Below are 27,277 nucleotides of genomic sequence, written 5' to 3'. Positions count from 1 at the left end.
TTTGGTTCATCATTAAATTCTACAATGACATCAAGATCTTTTAGTCAAGATAATCACACCTTTTTATCAAGGTTCTTAGTTTTTGTGTATTCTTCTAAACTGCTTTTTTAGTTTAAAGCATACTATATTTTATTTTATCCTATATTTTAATTAAATATAGGATAAAATAAAATATTGAACAAAGTATTTTAATAAAAAATATATATATATTTTATATAATTATAATATAAATCCTACATTTAAATAAAACATAGGATGTTATAAATTATATTATATATGAAATATAACATCTTATATTTAATAAAATGCAATAATAAATATAATAATATATATTATAAGTTAATATATATTTAATGAAAATGTTCTAAAGAACAATCTTTGAATAAAATAAATGTTTTATAGGTCTCAAGATCTTTCATGGTAGGTGTTCTCATTTTTTTTACAAGACCATTACAGGTTTTCAAATCATTTAGTTACCTGATGAGAAAAAAATTGTATACAACATCTAGCAACTATTTTTAAAATATCATTGCTATCTGCTTTACCACTTTTCCACCTGATATCTGTTCTCTTAGCAGAGTAAGGTATTTTAAACACTATATATAAATTATTTATTTGATTTTAGTGGCTAACTGCTGCCCTTTTTTGTTTTATGATTGTTGTATAGCATAATCTGTAAAACATTTCTATTTAAAGTGAAATTACTGCCAATAAAATTACATATCAATATATATCAAATGAATGACCTTAATTAAAAGCTTACCTTGCTAAAGTCATCAAGTTCTAAAGAGCCATCAGCTCCCTTGTAGTAAGCAACTCTTGAGTTCTGGTCGTAACTGATGTGTTCTTCTTTCTGACAAAAGTAACACTTCATTTAAAATAAAGTTTCAGAAGCATTTGCACTCTAAATAGTTGTTACAACATGTAACTCAATCTATGCTTAGTTTTAGTGTGGAATACTGAGATTGTGAAGTCATATTGTACATCTTTAAATTATTGATTACCTCATTGCTTCCAGATGTTACTGTCACATCGGCTTCTATGTCTACAGTTTTAGCCTTTTGCTGAAGCTGGCAACTAGCTTGGCCATGAATAGATAAGTAGATCAGACCACCCACTGTGCCAGTTAGCAGAAAACTTAGTACTAGCAAAGCTACACCTTGGAAGGGAAACTTGCTCCTCTGTGGCGTCATCTAAAAACAATATGCATGCGCCTATTTCTTCAGCTCACAAATCGATACCATTATTCTATGTTAAAGAGCATAAATTACATAATTTTTGTATCATATATTTTAATACATAAAAGTCTTGGCTTTCGAATGAGCCATTGTTTAACATGGTGAGACCGAGATTGGTTGGTGTTTATAGGATTTCCCAGAGTTCTACGCATAAACGTTCAATGGTATAGGCTCTCATCTTCGGTGTTGTGTGCTCTTACCGCTTATTATATTGCTTACCACTTATATTTATCAACTACGATAATGGCGCTTCTGGCAGGTGAAGGTAGAAAAAGTCCAGATGATGATGAATTCTTTATTAATAAAATAAAATATGATATATAACAATGAAACAAAAGCCTCTTTTTGTAGGCTAAGATGAAATGAAATTGTATGGTCCGATTGAACCTCACCAAACCAATGAAAATGACAAAGGAATCGGTGTCATTAGCTCTCCATGTACATATTATTTCTATGATGAACTAGAAATTCCACTGTCATACAGCCCACGACCAAAGTGATATTGGAAAAAAGAAAGGGTACTGATGGTTGAGAAATGCAATATTAGCAGTCAAATGGCACTGCAGTGCAATAGGATAACTGCAATGGTAGCTGTAATGTACTGGGTGTGTGTGTGTGTTATTATATACAACAAACAGCAATAATGAAAGGAAAAGATTATATGTTTATATTTTTCCCCCTGCAATAGGAGAAATGCAATATTGGCCAATATTAGAAGTAAAATGCACTGATATTATTAGAATAAACAATATTATCGATATAGTAATAATAGAAAACCAATGCACAATTTTGTTTAAATTTCAAAACGTCATAGCTAACAATATCAAGAAGTTGTGATATTTATATAGATTTTTAGAAAATCTATTTAAAAAAGTGTTTGGTCATGACAGACAACAATAATGAAAGGAAAAGATTATATGTTTATATCTCTCCCCCTGCAATAGGAGAAATGCAATATTGGCTAATATTAGAAGTAAAATGCACAGATATTATTAGAGTAACCAATATTATTAATATAGTAAAACAGTAATAATATAAAGCCAATGCACAATTTTGTTTACATTTCAAAACGTCATAGCTAACAATATCAAGAAGTTGTGATATTTATATAGATTTTTGGAAAATCTATTTAACAAAACTATCTGGAAAAAATAATAACAGTAACATATTGCCCATCATCAATGTTGTTAGTGTGACTATAACACTTCAATAGTCCTCCAAACTTATAATTAAATATTGTAATAATCTCATAAGAATCGTTAAAAAAAATCATCGTCATTTCCTTTACTTTCACTGCTTTGGACATCAGTTAGAATAACAAAGTACTCAAAAGTTTCCAAAATGTCAGTTACTTTGAGATCGGCCTGATAATGGAATAAGTGATAACGGAAAAAAGAAATGGCAGTGCTGGTTGTTGAAAAAGTAGTTGTCAGCAGGAATTGGCAGAGTATAATGTAAATAAAAGTTGTTCGAGATGACATAAAATAAGTTTGAAGGAGCACAACTTCAAAGAGGTGCAAATAACAATTTCAACAAATATAGGTAAGTTAGATAAGTTCAGCGTTCTGTTAAAGGTCGCGCAATCTAGTCTCCTCTCTTTTACGTTGATTTGGTCATTGACAGCTAATCGAGTGATGCGCTCCCTAGCGAAGTTGTTAACAAGTAAGTCATTAATGTTTTGAACTCGAGAGAGAGAGCAACAAACGATATTCCAGCAGTCATTTCGTGGTGTCCTATATCAATGACAGCCTTAGCCATGGTAAGACCTTGACTCTTGTGTATTGTCAAACCCCATGCTAGATCGAGAGGAATGCCTGTACGAGTAAGAGTGGCATGGCCAGCAGTCCAAGTACGTTTGATAGGTATAACTGGAAAACTGTTGGGTGTTCGAGAAGAAACGTTGGACCAGTATAATCTGGAAATAACAAATAGGTAACGGCCACTGCATCGGACGCGACGTGGTGTTCTGGGAAATTGTATGTCCATGGTAGCTGTCAAGTTGCTTTGAAATTAAATTCAAAAAGTCAATTATGCAAAACAAAAAGTTGTAAAAAATCACACCTAATCTACTTCTATCTGAAAACTATGTTTTACAACAATAAATCAAACCTAATCACACGAAAAATCACACCTAATCTACTACTGTCTCAAACCTACGTTCTACAACGATAAATCACACTTAATCAACAAAAAATTACACCTAATCTACTACTATCTCAAATCTATGTTTTACAACAATAAAAAAAAATTAATTTAAGCTGTAGGCCTAACCTACTGTAATGTATGTATTTTAACAACAACAATAAGGAAATATGTTTATTATAACTCTGAAATGCAAAATTAGAAGTAAAATGGCAAGCTGCTGTGTTTTATACACAGTTTGAAAGTTGGTTGTGTTGAATGTAGAATGGTTTTGATAGCGATCTTTAACATAAAGCAAGTATGAGCGTTCACGCGTCTAGAAGAGTTCTGCAAACTGGAGCAAAATAAAAAAATGTTCTCGTCATAAAGGGGCATTGTAGTTTGGCCCTAGCTTGTACATAAGTTGTAAAGATTTTTGGCTAACATTTTAAATAGTTTAATGAAACCTTTGGTGATTGGACAAAAAAACATAGGCTGATAAACTGTACACCACAATTTCGTACCTGTAAATCGGTCTGCGCCTCAAACGGTCTACGTTTATTACAGAAACCAATGCAATAGACTGGTGAAATGAGCACGGTTTTCTCGTAAAATGTGCACTGCTAAATAGTTCTAATATCTGTCGCGCAGCTTTATTGGTGTATCGTAGGCCGGTCTTAACTTTTATTAAACCAAGCTTTTCAAGCGTTTTGTGGCGAATTTCGGCCAGACTAATCTGTCTATTGGTGTATAATCTGATCAGATGGCTAAGTTTTAAGATACTTTCGACAATTTACAAAGACTTGGTAACATATTCAAATAGGCTTATATGTGTTTTGTATCGTTATTATACTCTAACGACTCTACAAAACGATGGTTAAATTTTTTGATGAGAATTCGAAACAAGGATTTGCGATGTTGTTGATGGATAATTTTCACAAGTTGTGTGCTCATGCATTTATCATAAAAGCTCTCAAACTTCGCTCCGGTCGTTTGGTCGTGGGATAACTCAGATTCCAAGTACCATACTATGTTTTCCCGATGATATTATGCACCGGCCCTCTCTTGTAATTGCGATGTTGAGGGGCACGACTGAGATTAATTAATTTCAAGCATTGCGTGATCTCGGGGAAGTGTGGTTGACATAGAGTCCCAGGGCCATGCAACTGCAACCCACAATTTAATCGATGTGATTTGAATACTTTTTTCAATGACAGTATACTTATTAAAGCATAATTAATTACCCCGGAACACGTGTTTGTATTGGTCAGGCGTACAGCACCGATTGTCACAGAAAAGCGCAGCCTCGATGGCAGTGAAAGGGATTGACTACCTAAGGCTAAATAATAATTATGACATCACATTGTGGGAACCGCAACCAAGTGTTTTTTTATTGAAGGACATACTTTTGACACTCTGTTTTTCATAGTTCTATTATTCTTTGTGTATTGAATATAGGCTCATTCGAAAGTCAAGACTCTGATGTATTGAACTATATAATAAAAAAATTATTTAATTTATGTGGTTTAAAAAGCTTTTGTGACAAAGTAACAAATAAATACATTTAAACATATTGAATTTATTTATTAAGTTTTCTTTAACTGTTGTTGGCTTCATTAGTTTTCACTTACAAATCTATTTTTTATAATTCATAAGTTTGTTTAAAAGAAATCTTTGAACATGTATACACAAGCATAACAAACATGAGGATATATCATAACTTTATTATTTCCATTTAAACACTACCGAAACAACACGTAACAAAATCTTTACTGTGGAAGGCAAAAATCGGAGGCTTTACGCTGATTATTTCTGATGTGATGAACCATTTATTTGATTGGTTAGCTGTTGCGCTTTTTTGATTGCTCTGCACACTATTTTGGCAAAAATTTCTGTTTGAGATAAAATTATTGCCAATAAAATAGTATATGAATACTCACTAAGCTTTTTTCACCATCCATCCTGCAGGCTGTTTACTACAAAACTGAATGTGATCAGATGGCCTACAATTTTATACTCCTGGAAGACTCAAACACATTGGCTCTACTATATGTGACGTTTTAATACCGGATAATAATTTATGCTTATTATGCTTCTTGGAATCCCATCTGATTGGCTGGAGCTTACGTCAAGTTTTACTGAGAGTCTTCTTCTCTTGTCAAGCGTATTAACTCATTAGTAGGTATTTTTAATTCACTATGTATATAAATCAGAGACCTTTACACAACCAGGATAGTTGACTGAAAAAATTCAAATAATTACCACTTACCTCATTATGTCAGTTAATATTATTAGAGTAATATGAATAATTTTTTTATATGATTTAAGTTTCAATAACAACACAAATCTTTTTCTCTCTAAGTTTATTAGGAAGATGTCTACCGGACACCTCAATCAGACAGCTCTCTCTGTCAGAAGTTTGATAGTGCTTTTTTGAACACTAATAAAATCGGTCATGACAGAACTACATCCTACCGGAATAACTCTCCAACCTATACAGACACGAGTAGTCATAAAGAGTTGTCTGAACTATGTACACATGAAATACAATACACTAACAGGTGGCATAATAGAAATTTAGTCGAGAAAAAAGACTCAGTAAGCAGATAGCCTAAGACATTGCAAAATGTACTATAATAAGTGTTAATATTGTCTATTGTGCAGGAGGAAGATACAAGGGTATACAACTCTGAAAATTCCTTTCAGCCTGAATTCATCTGAACTGCAAAAAATCACATTTTGCCATGATATGGAGTTTAAATGTTGTATATGTCAAATCAGAATTAATTTTCTGTCCAAAGATTTTTGTATTATTAAGGCAATGTCGGGCATTCAGCAAAAAAAATATATAAATATATATATTGATAAGAATGTGAAGATATATAAATCATAAATATATATATATATATATTGATTTATATATACATAAATATATATAAATTGATACATATAAATATGTATTCATAAAAATATATATACAAATATATACACTGATATGTTTGTATATATTATCTATAAGTAAATATATATATATGTATATAGATATATATCTATATATATAAATGTATAAACATGTATATCTAAATGTATATATAAATGTATATATATCTATATATATATAAATGTATATATATAAATGTATATATATATCAAATATATAATATATACATATTGCGTCCAGTGCCTCAATGACTACTCGAATGACAGATGTTCTTACATGCTAGGATGTAAGAACAACTGTAATCTCAGTAGTCATTGGGGCACTGGGCGCAATAACACTGGCACATAAAATGTGGCTTGCCCAAATACCAACAGCAATCAACTCAAGTGAGTTGCAGAAAAGTGCGCTATTGGGAACAGCTAAAATCTTGAGGTGAGTGCTCAAACTCCCAGGTATCTGGTAGGAGACCCGAGTTAGAGCAGAAATTACCAACCATACGGGTTAACCGGGGTGAGGAAACTTTTTTACATATTATACATATATACATGTATGTATATATATACACATATGTATATATACATATATATACATACATATATGTATATATATGTATAATTTTACATACACACATATATATATATATATATATATATATATACATACAGTAGTATAAAAAGTTTGAATATCTACTTATTTTTGTATGTCTATATACCACAATGACTACACCATAACCAGCAGGGAAAAGGAAAAAGCAGTAAAGTATATCCCACTAGCATAGAATAATAGCAAGTAAAAGATATAAGTACAAAAGTACCATACAGTACATACATATAATTAGATCTATAGATAATACAAATAAACCTATCCACACCCTGAACAGAAAACTATAAACTTTGTCTCAAGTTAGAGATGAACTTTCACAAACCGTTAGCTGATTTTATCAGAAAACACCAATATTTTTTTATCATTTGTGATTATTTTTGATTTGTGAGGCGATCTGACTGCCAGGATTTCAAGATTCAAATTGACAAAACTTCATCGCAATTAAGACGCTCAGAAGAAAAATTCATGCGAAATGACGTGACTAGTTGTTATCATTGCTTTAGTTAATGTCAGCTATTATGTTCAAGTTGCAGTATTACAAGTCTCTATTCTGTTAGTCTCTTGCAACTATAGATGTCATTATCACACTTTCCCTTGATATGAGCGTTTTAATTGCGACTAAATTTTATTGATTTTAATCTTTTACTATAATATACTTTGGGATACTATGATATAACTTGTATTAAAATTTTCAATTTTAATACAAAAACTAAAACTGCTGGTAAATATTGTGAGTTGGGTTCAATAGAATGTGTCAACATTACCACTAGGAAAAGGCCAGAGCTCTTAGTAAAATCCCTGATCACCAGGAGGTAAACTGTCTACTGGCTAGACGTTATGTCATGACACAAAGCTCTACCAGCTAGAGGTTATGTCATGACACAAGCTCTACCTGACCTTATGTCATGACAGAAAGCTCCACTAGCTCAACGTTATGCCATGACACAAAGCTCTACCCGCTGAGCCGGCTCTGTCTACTTACAATCATAATAAGCATTGTATCATTCATACCTAAGTTTGTCTGAATGGCAAAACTAATTGGCATTAAAATGATACCAATAATAGCTCTATAGCAGTGGTTTCAGCAAAGTTATTAATAATTAAAGCCAAACAAATCAAAAGTTTATAAGGCTTATAACTTGTATTGTACCCCTAGATTTCTAACGTACTCCCAGAGGTACTTGTACTCCAGGTTAGGAACTTGTGCTTTAGTTGACATCAGATATTGCATTCAAGTTGCAGTAATACGCGTCTCTATTTTGTCAGTCTCTGTGTAACTATTGAGTTCATAATCGCACATTCACTTGATTTGAGCGTTTTAATTGTGACCAAATTTCATCGATTTTAATTTTGAAACATCCCGGCAATCAGGTTACCTCGAACATAAAAAAGAATCACAAATGATAAAAAATATCAATACCTTTTGATAGAATTTACTAAAATGTTGTGCAAGTGCATTATAATTCATGCAAAATCGAAAAACAAAAGGACATCATAGGTTGTCACATCATAGGTTCTATTTATAGAAAGTCATACCCGTGACAATCTCAGGAGGTGCTCGAACCTACAAAGAGTAAAACAGGCCCTAAGTTGACAATTGATAAGTTATAACCAACACATAAGAGTGATTTGGCATTCTGGTCGTCTGAGATCAAATGATTGAATGAATCCTTGAAACATTGTCAAGGCATGCTGTAAATATACTTGATATTGATGATCTGGTTTTGAAGAGTTATTACAGTATGTAGTTATTCGTTTCTTTCTCCCTCTTAGCATACATGTACATGCATACAAACATTACTATAACCTTTACTCTACTAAGAGCCGTTTCAATCCACCTCTCTGAAGCCACGCTAAAACACTGTAAAAAAGATTGCAGTGTCCTAAAATCAAACCACAAATGCTCAGCTTTTAGCCAAGCACGCTACCATCTTCACCACAAAACAGTCTTTCCAAATTAAGAATAAGTTTGTACATGATAATTACACATGACAACCTTTCACGAGGCATAGGGTATTGGTATAATTATTTATTGGTATATAATTAAGTATAATTTATTTTTTATCTAACATATAACAACATTTGCCATTCTAACTTTCAAACTTTTTGCTTGCTTACATCAAGCAAAGATGTCCACTAACTAGTGGACATCTTTGCTTCAAACTAGTCTATGTATTTGATTGATATGTATTGAAATCTAATATTACATGCAAGGGCTGTTTGTGAACTGAGGTGACAATGAATCACTCTATCACCATACAATGTCAATACTTTCAGTTGATGGCAGTTGATTAGCTTCCCATCACCCCAATGTAATACAACCCCAGTATGACTATGTATGTTATCTATGAGTAACTGCTTGCATTACCTTCACTTTCACTCACTATCTATTCAGTGCCTTGGCAAGTCATGTAGGTATCAGGGATTACGTGTATGTCACAATTTCCATTTTCATAATTCATTTCCATATTATTTCCATTTCCATAACATTTCCATAATCCATTTCCATATTATTTCTATTTCCATAAAATTTCCATAATTCATTTCCATATTATTTCCATTTCCATAAAAGTTCCATAATTCATTTCCATATTAATTCCATTTCCATAATTCATTTCCATATTATTTCCATTTCCATATTATTTCCATTTCCATAATTCATTTCCATAATAATTCCATTTCCATAATTCATTTCCATATTATTTCCATTTCCATATTATTTCCATTTCCATATTATTTCCATTTCCATAATTCATTTCCATATTAATTCCATTTCCATATTATTTCCATTTCCATATTATTTCCATAATTCATTTCCATATTAATTCCATTTCCATAATTCATTTCCATATTATTTCCATTTCCATATTATTTCTATTTCCATAATTCATTTCCGTATTAATTCCATTTCCCTACTTCATTTCCATAGTATTTCCATTTCTATATTATTTCCATTTTCATAATTCATTTCCATATTATTTCCATTTCCATAAAAGTTCCATAATTCATTTCCATATTAATTCCATTTCCATAATTAATTTCCATATTATTTCCATTTCCATAGCATTTCCATAATTCATTTCCATATTATTTCCATTTTCATACTATTTCCATACTTGTAAAATAAAATTTCCATATCCATTTCCCTAAAATTATGGAAATATTTGTTTATGGAAATGAAAAAGGAAACATTTCCATAATATGTTTAGCAATCCCTGGTAGGTATTGAATTGCTTTAAATAATAAGCATATATTAAAGTAATAGACTATAATCATCATTTCTTTAATATGAGCATTAATTACTATCTCAACAGGAATTCATGATCCTTGTTTAACCCTTCTCATGGCTGATGTTATTGATCTAGTCAATCACTACGACTGACTAGCACAAAAAAGAGGCGTGGCCTAAACGCTCCTTGTTGGCACCGGAAACGCTCGTGTAGTTATCACTCTAGGGGGAGATAACTCTATGGTGTAGACATTCTAAGAAATGTCATTTACGAAATACCGTTACATAATAGACCCAATCCATATAGCTTTTAGTACCTGAGCTTGTATTTCAGTTTACCAGCTAATGCAGAATTTTGTGTATAGTCCTCACTAAGCATTTTATCTGATGAGGTTAACCACCTTTTGTGTAATGTGAAACTTTTAGTAATTGTTATGCTTAGTCAAATTTTAATAAGTTTCTTAACAAATTTATATAAATATATATTAATATATATAAATATGCATATATATATATATATATTTATTAACATCATGAGATTATAGACTTGTAAGATTGATTTGGCCTGAAAGGCAATGCTGTTGGTTAAAAAGAGTGTTCAGATGGGATAAGACATAGTTAAGTGTTACAGCATATGATAAGATATAGTCAAGTGTACAGTATATGAGACGATATAACCAAGTATTACAGTATATGATGAGACGTAGTCAGGTGTTGCAGTAAATGATGAGATAAAGTCAACTGTTACTGTATATGATGAGATAAAATGAATTGTTACAGTATATGATGAGATAATGTCAAGTGTTACTGTATATATGAAAAGATATAACCAAGTGTTACAGTATATGATGAGATATAGTCAAGTGCTACAGCATATGATAAGATGCAGTCAAGTGTTACAGTATATGAGACGATATAACCAAGTATTACAGTATATGATGAGACGTAGTCAGGTGTTGCAGTAAATGATGAGATAAAGTCAACTGTTACTGTATATAATGAGATAAAATGAATTGTTACAGTATATGATGAGATAATGTCAAGTGTTACTGTATATATGAAGAGATATAACCAAGTGTTACAGTATATGATGAGATATAGTCAAGTGTACAGTATATGAGAAAATATAACCAAGTGTTACAGTATATGATGAGATATAACCAAGTGTTACAGTATATGATGCGATAAAGTCAAGTGTTACAGTATGTGATGAAATAAAGTCTCGTGTTGCAGTAAATGATGAGATAAAGTCAACTGTTACTGTATCTGATGAGATAAAGTCATTTGTTACAGTATATGATGAGATAAAGTCAAGTGTTACTGTATATAAAGAGATATAACCAAGTGTTACAGTATATGATGAGATATAGTCAAGTGTTACAGTATATGATGCGATAAAGTCAAGTGTTACAGTATATGATAAGATAAAGTCAAGTGTTGCAGTATTTGATGAGATAAAATCAATTGTTACAGTATATGATGAGATAAAGTCAAGTGTTGCAGTATATGATGAGATCAAATCAAGTGTTACAGTATATGATGAGATAAAGTCAAGTGTTACAGTAAATGATGAGATAAAGTCAAGTGTTACAGTATATGATGAGATAAAGTCAAGTGTTACAGTATATGATGAGATATAGTCAAGTGTTACAGTATATAATGAGATATGTCAAGTGTTACAGCAAATGATGAGATAAAGTCAACTGTTACTGTATATGATGAGATAAAGTCAAGTGTTACAGTATATGATGAGATAAAGTCAATTGTTACTGTATATAATAAGATATATTCGTGTTACAGTATATGATGAGATATAGTCAATTGTTAATGTATATGAGGAGATATAGTCAAGAGTTACAGTATCTGATAATACACAGCCAACCTATACTACATCTGATAACATCTAAGGCTGTATTCAACCGATTTGTTTCACAGTGATTGCTAGCATTAATGCTTAGCCTCTGCCAATACACAACATACTTCAATGAATTATTGTTTATTTGAAATTATCAAGCAGTTATGAAACTCTGATTACTGTATGACGGTTAAATTTGTCATTTTATATTGTGAACCGGTCATGTTCGTCTTGTTATGAGCCCGTATATTAACAAAAACTAAAATAAAAGTTAACCATTAAAAGAAAATATCAGATGAAAAGTGTCAAAGCATATTTGAATGCATAATTGATGTTGATTAGTGTTAGCAAAATAATATGGTATCTTTTCACAACGTAAATCAAATAGTTGTTATGGTTTAATAGTCAACTACTTTTAGATGACATGCTAATAGTTAGGAATCATCTTGAGAATCAACTACCCAGTCGGGTCGGTCACTTTCTCGGTAGAGAATATGACAAAAACCAAACCCGGTGATTGCGAAGCAGCTTTCGTATAAGCCATCGCCTACTACGTAGGAAAGATAGCAGTATGCGCAATCATATCTATCAAGTCCATTTTTGGCTTGCCTTTTCACCTTGCCATTACCTGCAAAAGATGTAACTCCTAAATAGTGATGCAAACTTAATAGAAATCTAAAACAGAATGTAAAAACTAAAATCATGATTTTATTAATTAAACAAAACTAGCCGACAATATGGAGAAGTATTATTATTGGAAGCGTTTAAACTGCATAAATATGAGCGAAAAAAAGATTGACTTTAAAAAAGTAAAACCGGGTCAAGTCATTAAAAAAGTACTGAATGAGACAACAGTGTAATATAAAGCTGAAAATACAATACAGGTGAGAGTTGTCACTACCCAAAAGGCACGAATGCAAGGTACTTACCAGCTGATGCAGAACTTGTTACGACCATCCACCGGTAGCCATTGGTACACTCTTCATGGGCTCCATTAGGTAAGAAACTGGTGTCCTCAATCTTTCCAGGTAAAATTTCAACATTAGTTTCTACTGAGCCATCAACCTGAACTGCTCCGCGGTTGGAATTATAGAGAAAAGACTCAAACCCTTGATGATAGTTTGAATTGGCTCCTACAGGAATCACGTAACAAACCTTGTTCCCTGGTGCCCTGATGATATGAATTCCCTGTAAAAGAGACTAAATACTTAATACGTGTTGAAATAAGTGTATGAAAAGCCGGTGTAGTATATAGTCAATGGCTTATTTAATCATTACTATTGTTATTATATTAAACCTAGTCACTCTTTGATTAGAATATTACATTAAGACACACTCAACTATATAATTCCTGCTTTTTGAAACTATCTAATGTAAGTTTCCTATTATTTATGATATCATTTATCCTTATACTAAAATTTAGGATTTTTCTACTTGAAGCCTGATATTTGTTACGCTGCTTTGTTAAACAACTTTATTATCTTTATAAAAATACCTACATTATTGCACTGACTTTAGACAACAGTGAGATAAGTAATGATAATAATTATTACAATAACTATATGCTATAATAACATAATAATAACAACAATTATAATAATGATATAAATAATAACATGTTTAAAAGAGTTGCTGATGAATTCTGATGATTGCCATCTTTAGTTAACAAGCTTTGTTTATTGTTAAATCATATGATGAAACAGGAAAAAATTTAAAAAAAACATTTACACAAAGTGCATGACATGAAAGGATAATATTTGGTTCATAACTAAATTCTGCAATGACATCAAAATCTTTTAGTCAAAATAATCACACCTTTTTATCAAGGTTCTTAGTTTTTGTGTATTCTTCTTAACTACTTTTTTAGTTTAAAGCATACTACATTTTACTTTATCCTATATTTTAATGAAATATAGGATAAAAGAAAATATTGAACAAAGTATTTGAATAAAATATATATATATATTATATATAATTATATTATAAATCCTACATTTTAATAAAGCATTGGATGTTATATTGTATATTATATATGATATATAACATCTTATATTGAATAAAATGCTGTAATAAATATAATAATATATATTATAAGTTAATATATATTTAAAGAAATGTTCTAAAGAACAATCTTTGAATAAAATAAATGTTTTACAGGTCTCAAGATCTTTCATGGTTTGTGTTTTCATTTTTTTTTACAAGACAATTACAGGTTTTCAAATCATTTAGTTACCTGATGTAAAACAAATTGCATACAACATCTAGTAACTATTTTAAAAATATGATTGCTAGCTGCTTTAACAATCTTCCACCTAATATCTGTTTACTTAGCCAGAAAAGGTATTTTAAACACTATATGTAAATTATTTATTTGATTTTAGTGACTAACTGTTGCCTTTTTTGTTTTATGATTGTTCTATAGCATAATCTGTAAAACATTACTAATTGAAGTGAAATTACTGCCAATAAAGTTACATATCAGTATATATCAAATGATTGGTCGCAATTAAAAACTTACTTTGCTAAAGTCATCAACTTCGAAAGAGCCATCAGCTCCCTCGTAGTATGCAACTCTTGAGTTCTGGTCGTAACTGATGTGTTCTTCTTTCTGACAAAAGTAACACTTCATTTAGAATAAAGTTTCAGAAGCATTTACACTCTAAATAGTTGTTACAACATATAACTTAATCTATGCTTAGTTTTAGTGTGGAATACTGAGATTGTGAAGTTATATTGTACATCTTTAAAGTATTGTTTACCTCATTGCTTCCAGATGTTACTGTCACATCAGCTTCTATGTCTACAGTTTTAACCTTTTGCTGAGGCTGGCACATAGCTTGGCCATGAATAGATAAGTAGATCAGACCACCCACTGTGCCAGTTAGTAGAAAACTTAGTACTAGTAAAGCCAAACCTTGGAAGGGAAACTTGCTCCTCTGTGACGCCATCTAAAGACAATATGCATGTGGTTATTTCTTCAGCTCACAAATCGATACCATTATTCTACTTTAAAGCACATAAATTACATAATTTTTTATCATAATTATATTTCAATACTTTAGAGTCTTGGCTTTCGAATGAGCCATTGTTTAACATGGCGAGATAGACATTGTTTGGTGTTTATAGGATTTCCCAGAGTTCTACCGCATAAATGTTCAATGGTAGGCCTATAGGCTCAAAGTTTGTGACGACACAATTTTCATATTCAGTGTTGTGTGCTCTTACCGCTTATTTTAGTGCTTACCGCTTACATTTATCAACTACGATAATGACGGTAGTAGCAGGCAAAGTAGGAAAAGTTCAGATGAGGTCTTAACGATGAACTCTTTATTAATAAAATAAAGTGTGATATATAACAATGAAACAAAAGCCTCTTTTTGCAGGCTAAGATGAAATGAAATTGTATGGTCCGATTGAACCCCGGCAAACCAATGAAGATGAATCAGTGTTATTATAGCTTTCCATGTACATATTATTTCTGTGATAAACGAAAAATTCCCCTGTCATACAGCCACGACCAAAGTAAAATTGGAAAAAAGAAAGGGTACTGATGGTTGAGAAATGCAATATTAGCAATCGAATGGCACTGCAGTGCAATAGGATAACTGCAATGGTAGCTGTAATGTACTGGGTGTGGGTGTTATTATATACAACAAACAGCAATAATGAAAGGAAAAGATTATATGTTTATATTTTTCCCCCTGCAATAGGAGAAATGCAATATTGGCCAATATTAGAAGTAAAATGCACTGATATTATTAGAATAAACAATATTATCAATATAGTAATAATAGAAAACCAATGCACAATTTTGTTTAATTTTCAAAACGTCATACCTAACAATATCAAGAAGTTGTGATATTTATTTAGATTATTAGAAAGTCTATTTAAAAAAGTGTTTGATCATGACATACAACAATAATGAAAGGAAAAGATTATATGTTTATATCTCTCCCCCTGCAATAGGAGAAATGCAATATTGGCCAATATTAGAAGTAAAATGCACTGATATTATTAGAATAAAAAATATTATCAATATAGTAATAATAGAAAACCAATGCACAATTTTGTTTACATTTCAAAACGTCATAGCTAACAATATGAAGAAGTTGTGATATTTATATAGATTTTTAGAAAATCTATTTAACAAATTATTTAGAAAAAATAATAACAGTAACATATTGCCCATTATCGATGTTGTTAGTGTGACTATAACACTTCAATAGTCATTCAAACTTATAATTAAATATTGTAATAATCTCATAAGAATCGTTCAAAAAAATCATCATCATTTCCTTTACTTTCACTGCTTTGGACATCAGTTTGAATAACAAAGTACTCAAAAGTTTCCAAAATGTCAGTTACTTTGAAATCGGCCTATAATGGAATAAGTGAAAACGAAAAAAAGAAATGGCAGTGCTGGTTGTTGAAAAAGTAGTTGTCAGCAGGAATTGGCAGAGTATAGTGTAAATGAAAGTTGTTCGAGATGACATAAAATAACTTTGAGGGAGCACAACTTCAAAGAGGTGCAAATAACAATTTCAACAAATATAGGTAAGTTAGATAAGTTCAGCGTTCTGTTAAAGGTCGCGCAATCTAGTCTCCTCTCTTTTACGTTGATTTGGTCATTGACAGCTAATCGAATGATGCACTCCCTAGCGAAGTTGTTAACAAGTAAGTCATTAATGTTTTGAACTCGAGAGAGAAAGAGCAACAAACGATATTCCAGCAGTCATTTCGTGGTGTCCTATATCAATGACAGCCTTAGCCATGGTAAGACCTTGACTCTTGTGTATTGTCAAACCCCATGCTAGATCGAGAGAAATGCCTGTGCGACTAAGAGTGGCATGGCCAGCAGTCCAAATACGTTTGATAGGTGTAACTGGAAAACTGTTGGGTGTTCGGGAAAAAACGTTGGACCAGTATAATCTGGAAATAACAAATAACGGCCACTGCGTCGGCAGCGACATGGTGTTCTGGGAAGTTGTATGTCCATGGTAGCTGTCAAGTTGCTTTGAAATTAAATTCAAAAAGTCAATTATGCAAAACAAAAGGTTGTAAAAACTCCCACCTAATCTACTTCTATCTGAAAACTATGTTTTACAACAATAAATCAAACCTAATCACACGAAAAATCACACCTAATCTACTACTGTCTCAAACCTATGTTCTACAACGATAAATCACACTTAATCACACAAAAAATCACACCTAATCTACTACTATCTCAAATCTATGTTTTACAACAATAAAAAAAAGATTAATTTAAGCTGTAGGCCTAACCTACTGTAATGTATGTATTTTAACAACAACAATAAGGAAATATGTTTATTATAACTCTGAAATGCAAAATTAGAAGTAAAATGGCAAGCTGCTGTGTTTTATACACAGTTTGAAAGTTGGTTGTGTTGAATGTAGAATGGTTTTGATAGCGATCTTTAACAGAAAGCAAGTATATGAGCGTTCACGCGTCTGGAAGATTTCTGCAAACTGGAGCAAAAGGGGCATTGTGGTTTGGCCCTAGCTTGTACATAAGTTGTAAAGAATTTTGGCTAACATTTTAAATAGTTTAATGAAATTTTTGGTGATTGGACAAAAAAACATAGGCTGATAAACTGTGCACCACAATTTCGTACCTGTAAATCGGTCTACGCCTCAAACGGTCTACGTTTATTACAGAAACCAATGCAATAGACTGGTGAAATGAGCACGGTTTTCTCGTAAAATGTGCACTGCTAAATAGTTCTAATATCTGTCGCGCAGCTTTATTGGTGTATCGTAGGCCGGTCTTAACTTTTATTAAACCAAGCTTTTCAAGCGTTTTGTGGCGAATTTCGGCCAGACTAATCTGTCTATTGGTGTATAATCTGATCAGATGGCTAAGTTTTAAGATACTTTCGACAATTTACAAAGACTTGGTAACATATTTAAATAGGCTTATATGTGTGTTGTATCATTATTATACTTTAATGGCTCTACAAAACGATGGTTAAATTTGTTGATGAGATTTCGAAACAAGGATTTGCGACATTGTTGATGGAGAATGTTCGCAAATTGTGTGCACATGCATTTATCATAAAAACTCTCAAACTTCGCTCCGCTCGTTTGGTCGTGGGATAACTCAGATTCCAAGTACCATACCATGTTTTTCTGATGATATTATGCACTAGCCCTCTCTTTTTATTGTGATGTTGAGGGGCACGACTGAGACTAATTAATTTCAAGCATTGTGTAATCTTGCGGAAATGTGGTTGACATAGAGTCCCAGGGCCACGCAACTGCAACCCACAATTTAATTGATGTGATTTGAATACTTTTTTCAATGAAAGTATACTTATTAAAGCATAATTAATTACCCCGGAACATATGTTTGTATTGGTCAGGCGTACAGTACCGATTGTCACAGAAAAGCGCAGCCTCGATGGCAGTGAAAGGGACCGACTACCTAAGGCTAAATAATAATTATGACATCACATTGTGGGAACCGCAACCAAGTGTTTTTTATTGAAGGACATACTTTTGACACACTGTTTTTCATAGCTCTATTATTCTTTGTGTATTGAATATAGGCTCATTCGAAAGCCAAGACTCTGATGTGTTGAACTATATAATAAATCTTTTTTTTAATTTGTGTCGTTTGAAAATCTTTTGTGACAAAGTAACAAATAAATACATTTAAACATGTTGAATTTATTTATTAAGTTCTCTAAGACTGTTGTTGGCTTCATTAGTTTTCACTTACAAATCTATTTTTCATAATACATAGGTTTGTTTAAAAGAAACCTCTGTGTGTGTATTCACAAGCATAACAAACATGAGGCTATATCATAACATCTTTATTATTTTCATTTAAACACTATGCAAACAGCATGTAACAAAACTTTCACTGTGGCTAAAATTCGATGCTTTACGCTGAATATTTCTGATGTGATGAACCATTTATTTGATTGGTTCGCTGTTGCGCTTTTTTGATTGCTCTTCACACTATTTTGGCAAAAATTTCTGTTTGAGACAAAATTATTGTCAATAAAATAATATATGAGTACTTACTAAACTTTTTTCATCATCCATCCTGCAGGCTTTTACCACAAAACTGACTGGTGATCAGATGGCCTACAATTTTATACTCCTGGTAGACTCAAACACATTGGCTCTACTATATATGGCATGTTAATACCGGATAATGATTTATGCTTATTATGCTTCTTGGAATCTCATCCGATTGGTTGGAGCTTACATCAGGTTTTACTGAGAGTCTTTTTCTCTTGTAAAGCGCATTAACTCATTAGTAGGTATTTTTAATTCACTATGTATATAAATCAGAGACCTTTACACAACCAGGATAGTTGACAGAATTAAAGTTCTTAGAGTAATAAAAAGAACTTTTTTATGATTCAGAGTACCTTAAAAAGAAAAATCTTTTTTAGTACAAGTTCATCAGAAAAAAATCTGCTGAACACCGCAACCAGACAGCTCTGTCTGTCATAATTTTGATAGTCCTTTTTTGAACAATAGTAAAATTGGTCATGACAGAACTACATCCTACCGGAATAACTCTCCAACCTATACAGACACGAGCAGTCATAAAGAGTTGTCTGAACTATGTACACATGAAATACAATACACTAACAGTGGTGGCATGATAAAAATTTAGTCGAGAAAAAAGACTCAGTAAGCAGATAGCCTAAGACATTGCAAAATGTACTCTAATAAGTGTAAAGGTAGGGCCGCACGTATCGTGTAATTTCAACTAATCTGGGAAATTCCATTCGTACGAAATTTCTGACCTGCCACACAGAGTTTCCCCACCACGGATTCGTACGAAACTAGCTTTCAACTAGCCAATCAGAACGCGGTGATAAATTGAAGCCAATTCCGTTTCAATCTTTCTGGATATGCGCCAAAGAAAATGACCTTCAACATTCAACTAACCTTTTCAGCCGACCAATCAAACAACGATTCGTAGGAATTTCTGATGTTTCGTCCAATTCAGGATTCGTTCATCGTGCGCAACCAACGATGGACGAATTCGTCCAAATGTCAATTCGTACGAATCGTTTCGTCCAAATTTCCCCGATTTCGTGAGAATTTTGTCTCGTGTGGCCTTACCTTTAATATTGTCTACTGTGCAGTAGGAAAATACATGGGTATACAACTCTGAAAATTCCTTTCAGCCTGAATTCATCTGAACTGCACAAAAACACCTTTTGCCATGATATGGAGTTTAAAGGTTAGAATTGTAAATGTTATATATGCCAAATAAGAGTTAATTTTCTGTCCAAAGACTTTTGTATTACTCAGGCAATGTCGGGCATTCAGCAAAAAAAATATATAAATATATATTTTGATAAGAGTGTGAAGATATATGAATCATAAATATATATATATATTGATTTACATATACATAAATATATATAAATTGATACATGTAAATATGTATTCATAAAAATATATATACAAATATATATACTGATATGTTTGTATATACTATTTATAAGTAAATAAATATATATATATATGTATATAGATATATATATATATCTATATATAAATGTACATACATGTATATTTAAATGTATATATAAATGTATATATATCCATATATATAAATGTATATATATAAATGTATGTATATATATATATATCAAATATATAATATATACATATTGCGCCCAGTGCCTCAATGACTACTCGGACGACAGATGTTCTTACATGCTGGGATGTAAGAACAACTGGAACCTCAGTAGTCATTGGGGCACTGGGCGCAATAACACTGGCACATAAAATGTGGCTTGCCCAAATACCAACAGCAATCAACTCAAGTGAGTTGCAGAAAAGTGCGCTATTGGGAACAGCTAAAATCTTGAGGTGAGTGCTCAAACTCCCAGGTATCTGGTAGGACACCTGCGTTAGAGCAGAAATTACCAACCATACAGGTTAACCGGGGTAAGGAAACTTTTTTACATATATATATATATATATATATGTATATATATATATATATATATATATATATATATATGTATCTATATATATATTGACTGGCACACTAAACCTTTTCATGGTGTTTACCACCGACAAATATCTAAGGTTGGCGATCTTAACCAGACATATATGTGGCTGAACAAAGGAAACCTAACGGCCAATACAGAGTCGCTAATCATTGCAGCCCAGGAGCAAGTGCTCCAAACAAGGCAAATCCAAACAAAAATCTATCACACTAGAGGCGATCCTAGATGCAGACTGTGCAAAGATGCGCCTGAGACCATCCAACACATCATCAGTGGATGCAAGGTGCTAGCAGGAAACGCATACACTGAGCGGCATAATCATGTCGCAGGTGTTGTATATAGAAGTCTATGTGATGAGTATGGCCTTAATAAACCACAACACTGGTGGGAAGCTCCTGGTAAGGTCAATGAAAATGACCGCGCTAAGATCCTCTGGGACTTCTACATTCGAACTGACAAGCATGTTCTAGCAAACCAACCAGATATAGTGGTGGTGGACAAAGAGAACAAGAGGGCTACTATAATAGATATAGCAGTACCCAATGACTACAATATAGCCAGCAAAGAAAAAGAAAAGGTAGAGAAATATCTCCCTTTTGGAGAAGAGATTGAAAAATGATGGGATGTAAGAACAACTGTAATCCCAGTAGTCATTGGGGCACTGGGCACAATAACACTGCTGCATAAAATGTGGCTTGCTTAAATACCAACAGCAATCAACCCAGGTGAGTTGCAGAAAAGTGCGCTAATGGGAACAGCTAAGATCTTGAGGCGAGTGCTCAAACTCCCAGGTCTCTGGTAGGAGATCCGAGTTAGAGCAGAATTTACCACCCATACGGGTTAACCGGGGTGAGGAAACAATTTTATATAAACATATATATATATATTGATATATGTAAATGTATTTATATAAATAGATATATATATATATATATATACATACAGTAGTATAAAAAGTTTGAATATCTACTTATTTTTGTATGTCTATATACCGCAATGACTACACCATAACCAGCAGGGGAAAAAAGCAGTAAAGTATATCCCACTAGCATAGAATAATAGAAAATGGGAGATATAAGAACAACAGTACCATCTAACATACATATAATTAGATATATAGATAATACAAATAAACCTATCCACAGCCTGAACATAAAACTATAAACTTTGTCTCAAGTTAGAGATGAATTTTCACAAACCGTTAGCTGATTTTATCAGAAAGCATCAATATTTTCTTTATCATTTGAGATTATTTTTGATTTGTGAGGCGATCTGACTGCCAGGATTTCAAGATTCAAATTGACAAAACTTCATTACAATTAAAACGCTCACAAGAAAAATTCATGCGAAATGAGGTGACTAGTTGCTATCATTGCTTTAGTTGATATCAGCTATTATGTTCAAGTTGCAGCACAAGTCTTCATTCTGTCAGTCTCTTTGCAACTATAGATGTCATATTCATACTTTCACTTGATCTGAGCATTTTATTGCGACCAAATTTTATCGATTTTAATCTTTCACTATAATATACTTTGGGATACTAAAAGATAATTTGTATTAAAATTTTCAATTTTAATACAAAAACTAAAACTGCTGGTAAATATTGTGAGTTGGGTTCAATAGAATGTATCAACATTACCACTAGTAAAAGGCCAGAGCTCTTAGTAAAATCCCTGATCACCAGGAGGTAAACTGTCTACTGGCTAGACGTTATGTCATGACACAAAGCTCTATCAGACCTTATGTCATGACACAAAGCTCCACTAGCTCAACGTTATGCTATGACACAAAGCTCTACCCGCTGAGCCGGCTCTGTCTACTTACAATCATAATAAGCATTGTATCATTCATACCTAAGTTTGTCTGAATGGCAAAACTAAGTGGCTTTAAAATGATACCAATAATAGCTCTATAGCAGTGGTTTCAGCAAAGTCATTAATAATTAAAGCCAAACAAACCAAAAGATTATAAGGCTTATAACTTGTATTGTAATCCTAGATTTCTAATGTACTCCCAGAGATACTTGTACCCCTGGTTCGGAACTCATGCTTTAGTTGATATCAGCTATTGCATTCAAGTTGCAGCATTACACGTCTTTATTTTTTCAGTCTCTGTGTAACTATAGATGTCATAATCACGCATTCACTTGATTTGAGCATTTTAATTGTGACCAAATTTGAAACATCCCGGCAATCAGGTTACCTCGAACATAAAAAGCAATAACAAATGATAAAAAAATAAAATTACCTTCTGATAGAATTTACTAAATTGTTGTGCAAGTGTATTATCATTCATGCAAAATCGAAGAACCAGAGGAGTTGTCACATCATAGGTTCTATTTTTAGAAAGTCATACCCGTGACAATCTCAGGAGGTGCTCAAACCTACAAAGAGTAAAACAGGCCTTAAGTTGACAAATAATAAGTTATAACCAACACATAAGAGTGATTTGGCATTCTGGTCGTCTGAGATCAAATGATTGAATGAATCTTTGAAACATTGTCAAGGCAGCCCGTAAATAGACTTGATATTGATGATCTGGTTTGGATAAGTTGCTACAGTATGTAGTTATCTGTTTCTTTCTTCATCTTAGCCTACGTGTATATGCATACAAACATTACTATAATCTTTACTTTAATAAGAGCCATTTCCATCCACCTCTGTGAAGCCACTCTAAAACATGGTAAAAAAGATTGCAGTGTCCCAAAATCAAACCGCAATGCTCAGCTTTCAGCAAAGCACGCTACCATCTTCAACACACCACAATCTTTCCAAATTCAGAACAAGTTAGTACATAATTATTACTCATGACAACCTTTCACGAGGCATGGGGCTGCCAAAGTGCTAGAACATGTTCTTGGTGAACAATTGGTATACTGGTTACCATTTCAGTCTACGAAGCTGATGGTTGAGTGTACAAATCCAACAATTATTTCCTTAATCAGCTTAATCATTTTACCGAATCACTTTTCATCCAATCATGGCTTTGGGCGGACGGACCGACAGATAGCTCTTTTTATAATATAAATTACCAATTTAACCTGCTTTACTGTAAATGCTTACTACACAGTTTAAAAATTGCATCGGTGTCTATAAAGACCGTCGATATTAGATTTTTTGAGTTTTCACAGTTAGAAATAAACCAATCTATTATCTTTGTTTATTGGCTAGCCAACAATGCCATGTCAAAACTTAGTGCTTTTCTGACTGGCAGAAACTGTTAAACCAGGCTCTGCGTCCACAGCCTAAGCTGTTTGGTCATTTGATCATTTCTGGATATATATATACGTCAACGTGGGCGATCTAATCTACTATCTAATCTAATATTGGTTTAGTTCAGTTATATATATATAATTATATATATATATATATATATATATGTATATATATACCTAATACCATTCACTAATACACCTTACTCAGGTATAAACAAAAGACATCGGAATGACTTTCGGTATTGAGAAATTTGGAAGGCTAATTCTTAAGAACGATCATTCTATGCTTACAGATGGCCTAAAAATGCCAAATGGTACCATCATAGATATAGAAAAAGGGTACAAGTACTTAGGGATCATGCAAAGCAATATCAACCATGAAGCCGAGGTACGTCACAAAGCCATTACCGAATACAAGAAATGCCTTCGGCAGGTCCTACGGAGTCAGCCTGCTGCCAGGAATCAAGTCATGGCAATAAATACTTACGCACTGCCAGTAATAAGTTGTCCAGCAGGCATAATAAAGGGGGCTGAGGAAGCTATCAAGGAAACAGATATAGCAACTCGTAAACTGCTGACCATGGATGGAGCACTCCACCCAAACTCTGATACTACTAGATTGTATCTCGATAGGAAAGATGACGATAGGAGACTCAAAAGTGTACAGCAGACAGTGAAAATGAAAGAACAAAGCCTATGCAGCCTCCATGGCCACTTCAGATAAGTTGCTAGCTGAATTTCAATCAGCCGCTCTGACAATGGAGCTTCGCCCTGATGATGAGGAACTTGACTGGCACATGAAACCTCTTCATGGTGCTTACCACCGACAAGTATCTAAGGTTGGCGATCTTCACCAGACATATATGTGGCTAAACAAAGAAAACCTAACGACCAATACAGAGTCGCTACTCATGGCAGCCCAGAAGCAAGTGCTCCCAACAAGGCAACTCCAAACAAAATCTATCACACTAGAGACGATCCTAGATGTAGACTGTGCAAAGATGCGCCTGAGACCATCCAACAAATCATCAGTGGATCAAGCAGCTAGCAGGAAACGCATACACTGAGCGGCATAGCCATGTCGCAGGTGTTGTGTATAGAAGTCTATGTGATGAATATGGCTTTAATAAACCACAACACTGGTGGGAAGCTCCTGGTAAGGTCAATGAAAATGACCGTGCTAAGATTCTCTGGGACTTCTACATCCGGACTGACAAGCATGTCCTAGCAAACCAACCAGATATAGTGGTGGTGGACAAAGAAAACAAGAGGGCTACTATAATAGATATAGCAGTGCCCAATGATTACAATATAGCGATAAAAAAAGAGAAAGTAGAGAAATATCTCCCTTTTGGAGAAGAGATTGAAAAATGCTGGGATGTAAAAACAACTGTAAATCCAGTAGTCATTGGGGCACTGGACGCGATAACACTGGCGGATAAAATGTGGCTTGCCCATATACCAACAGCAATCAACTCAGGTAAGTTGTAGAAAAGCGCGCTATTGGGAACTGCTAAGATCTTGAAGCGAGTGCTCAAACAGAAATCTTGGGCTTTCTGCTCTAACTCAGGTCTCTGGTAGGAGACCCGAGTTAGAGCAGAAAGTACCACCCATACGGGTTAACCGGGGTGAGGAAAATTTTATATATATATATATCCATATGATATATATCTATATGATATATATGTATATATATACGTAGATATATCTATATATACGTATATATATGTATATATACATATATATGTATATATACATATATATCATATCACACATATATATATATACATATATGTATATATACATATATATTTATATATATATACATATGTATATATATACATATATATCATATAAATATAATATATATAATATATATAATATACGTGTATATAATATATATACATATATTCTATTTATGTATACCGATATCATATATATATAATTTATATATTTATATAATAGGTATATATAATTTATAAACTTATTATCTTTATAAATTATATATATACATATGTATAGAGTGTTCAGATGGGATAAGACATAGTCACGTGTTACATTGTATGATAAGATATAACCAAGTGTATGATGAGATAATTATAGTCAAGTGTTACAGTCTATGATAAGGTATAGTCAAATGTACAGTTTATGATGAGATATAACCAAGTGTTACAGTATATGAGGAGACATAGTCAAGTGTTACAGTATATGATGAGACATAATCAAGTGTTACAGTCTATGATGAGATCAAGCCAACTGAAAATTATATGATGGGACATAGTCAATTGTTACAGTATATGATGAGATAAAGTCAAGTGTTACTGTATATGATGAGATAAAGTCAAGTGTTACAGTATATGATGAGATAAAGTCAATTGTTACAGTATATGATGAGATAAAGTCAATTGTTACAGCATCAGATGATACACGGCCAACTTCTACTGCATCTGATAACATCTAAGGATGTATTCAACTGATTTGTTTCACAGTGATTGCTAGCATTAATGCTTAGCCTCTGCCAATACACAACATATTTCAATGATTAACTATTTATTTAAAGTTATCAAACAGTTATGAAACTTTCAATACTGACATATATGACAGTTAAATTTGTCATTTTATATTGTGACCCGGTCATGTTCGTCTTGTAATGAACCCAGTTTAATAACACAAGCTAAAATAAAAGTTAACCATTAAAAGAAAATATTAGATAAAAAGTTTCAAAGCATATTTGGATGCATAATTGATGTTGATTAGTGTCGGCAAAATAATATGGTATCTTCTCATGACAAATATCAAATAGTTGTTATGGTTTGATAATAAACTATTTTTAGATGTCATGCCAATAGTTAGTGTCCAGTTATAAGTTTAACTAGCCACTCTTGCGGTTCACCTTCTGGGTAGACAACATGACAAAAATCAAACAAGGTGATTTCGAAGCAGCTTTCGTATATGCCATTGTCGTCGCCGTTGAAAGCATAGCAGTATGTGCATTCAAGTCCATCTCCGGCTTGCTTTTTTACCTTGCCATTATCAGCAAAAGTTTTTAACTCCTACATAGTGAT

The 27,277-nt window shown here is 32.7% G+C and overlaps 1 protein-coding gene across 5 annotated transcripts in view; it reads right to left on the bottom strand.

The window, feature by feature from the left end:
- Positions 1 to 27,277, bottom strand: part of LOC137403662 (uncharacterized) — a 109,719-nt gene that overhangs the window by 16,764 nt on the left and 65,678 nt on the right. The window contains exons 1-2 of one of the 5 annotated variants that reach the window (XM_068089657.1): positions 19,038 to 19,067; positions 14,747 to 14,935 (exon numbers count right to left, since the gene is read on the bottom strand). The exons of 3 other annotated variants lie outside the window; for them this stretch is intronic. In XM_068089657.1, the coding sequence (XP_067945758.1) occupies positions 14,747 to 14,935; positions 19,038 to 19,058 (210 nt within the window). In that variant the 5' untranslated portion in view covers positions 19,059 to 19,067. Of the gene's footprint in view, positions 1 to 1,004; positions 1,194 to 5,299; positions 5,330 to 14,746; positions 14,936 to 19,037; positions 19,068 to 27,277 lie in introns of those variants that run through there. One more of the 5 variants, XM_068089654.1, reaches the window with a different exon arrangement.

The sequence above is a fragment of the Watersipora subatra genome, chromosome 9, assembly GCF_963576615.1.
Source record: "Watersipora subatra chromosome 9, tzWatSuba1.1, whole genome shotgun sequence".
Classification (NCBI taxonomy): Eukaryota; Metazoa; Bryozoa; class Gymnolaemata; order Cheilostomatida; family Watersiporidae; genus Watersipora; species Watersipora subatra.
This window is presented reverse-complemented; position numbering and strand designations above follow the sequence as displayed.